Source organism: Bidens hawaiensis, unplaced genomic scaffold (genome assembly GCF_021521415.1).
Source record: "Bidens hawaiensis isolate Kalapana, Puna unplaced genomic scaffold, B.hawaiensis_p1.1 tig00036689_1, whole genome shotgun sequence".
Lineage (NCBI taxonomy): Eukaryota > Viridiplantae > Streptophyta > Magnoliopsida > Asterales > Asteraceae > Bidens > Bidens hawaiensis.
Window position 1 is genome coordinate 33,856 of NW_027496397.1, and position 2,124 is coordinate 35,979.

General features: G+C 36.3%; 1 protein-coding gene across 1 annotated transcript; it reads right to left on the reverse strand.

The window, feature by feature from the left end:
• Positions 1-231: 231 nt before the first annotated feature.
• Positions 232-1,544, reverse strand: LOC143588679 (protein sym-1-like). Its single transcript, XM_077069621.1, has 3 exons — positions 1,384-1,544; positions 664-746; positions 232-598 (listed from the first exon to the last, which is right to left on the reverse strand). Exons 1-3 carry the CDS (start codon positions 1,537-1,539, stop codon positions 232-234), a joined length of 606 nt encoding a protein of 201 aa, XP_076925736.1. The 5' UTR covers positions 1,540-1,544.
• Positions 1,545-2,124: the final 580 nt, after the last annotated feature.

Consider the following 2,124-nt stretch of genomic DNA (forward strand, 5'->3'; position numbering starts at 1 on the left):
ACTCACAAGTCACATCAACTCAACTCGAAAACTCATGAGACCACAATCGAGCAATCGTTACACCCCCATACACCATTTTAACAAGAAACAAAAACAACATATAGTATAAACGAATATCAAGATTACACAATGTGACCGGTTTTAACATCTTAACAACCAAGTTAAGAAGTTATCGAGTCGAGAAAAAAAAGAAAATTCATACCCCGCCTTTCATACTTGAAAAGAAAACATTTAAAACCAATGTTTCCAAGCTGCATCTTGTTGCTGCTCAAGCCACGAAAGAAAACAACTATCCAGCAAACAAAAAAGGTTCACATACAACAACTGGTATCGAACCGGTACATATCGGAAATTCACCACTTGAATAAACGGCCATATCCGGCCTTCCACAACTAACACGGGTATGAAATCCCGCTTCACTTCTTCCTTCACTTGATTAACACTTTTACCCGATGCGAAACCCATATATGCGAAGAAAACAAGCAAGTCAACCGGGCTAAATACTATCCCGTCAAGTGCAACTTTCATTGCCACAAATCGTATCGACTTTGGCGGGTATCGGGTTCTGTATTGTAAGAATTTATCTAAACCTTCATACCTACAAAACCAAAGTACCCATCGTTTTACATAAGGTTGTTGAGACTGATTAAGTAAATAACTAACCAGAAATGGCCGATGGGGCCCACAAATGCTATCCCGAACACGCTGGTGGTAACCACTCGTCTCCAATTGATGCGTAAATCTCTCTTTGTCATCCTGTCAATTCAACGAAAGAGATTTCAAATATCAAGATTTTTTTTATCTGAACGAGAAATTCCAAATATGTCCATTCTAAAACTGACGAGTCGTCACTTTTTAATTGTTAATCCAACAATTTTAAAGCTAAACATATTCTTCCTCATTTTCTGATACGAGGGTTTTCATATCTTAATTCCTATTTAAAAACACTTCATGGGCCGATAGTTACTAAAACCTAACGAACGACAGTATAAAACTAGCTTCTGCCAATAAAATAGTAACTTCCGTCAATATACAACTAGCTTCTACCCTCCATTAATATAAAACTAGCTTCCGCTAATATAAAAGTAGCTGTCGCTAACGTCTGAAGAACAACCTAGCAGCTCGGCGTTATCAGGACAGGTGGCAGATTTTGGTTAGATCCAAAAGCTGTCGATTAATAATTAAAAAGTCACGAATAGACACTTTTGGAAAATCCTGATCAAACAGAGAAATTGTCGATTCAGATCGCTCAAATGGGTATTCTTGTCGTTCTCCCTTTAACGATACGTTAAAAGTTAAACGATGATCCTGATAACAATAAATTTGAAACATAATGTTTTTTTTTTTGGATGTCCAATTTGAAACAGAATTAAAAAGAATTACTGAAACGAAAATGTGTTTCTTTTTTGCCACGGTGGCACGTGTAACGGCCTGAGCGGCAAGGTCGCCGAGCCCCCAAATTAACCCGGAGCTGATTGCCTGCGTTTTAATGGGATTTACGGCTAAACAATTCTTATACCACTTCCAGATCTTCAACATTGCATTAATTATGCGAATTTCAATGAATCATACGCTAAAAGATTGGACATAATGGTGTTAATATTGATTTGGATAGGATTGTGTGAATCTTTGAATAGGTTTTGCGAAATTGGTGGTTAGAAATTTAAAATATTCTGTTAATAAGGTTGGTTGAGATTCAATTTAGGCATGCACAGATGGAGATTGAAATCGTGATTTTGGGAGGGAAATATGGATAGAAGGATCATACCCTTTTCGTTTTGTAATAATTTGGGTATTCTTGTTTCATGAATTAAGAAGTGTGTTATATTTTTATATCGTGCCAAGAAACCTTTTTGAAAAAACTCGTTTAGAATTGGCTCGTTTGAAAGTTAAATTGAGTTCAAACTGACCTTGACTTAAATTGGCTCGACTCGTAAACAACCATAAGACCAACATTTTTACACCGGTTCACTTATATACAAACACGCATATAAATAATACACTTATACACATATATATGTACGCGAAAATTAGTTTGGGTGATCATATGAACACTATTCATTCTTAAGATGTAAACAATTTGTTGAGATGATTTACCGTATAAACAGAGCCGGCCATCTCCAA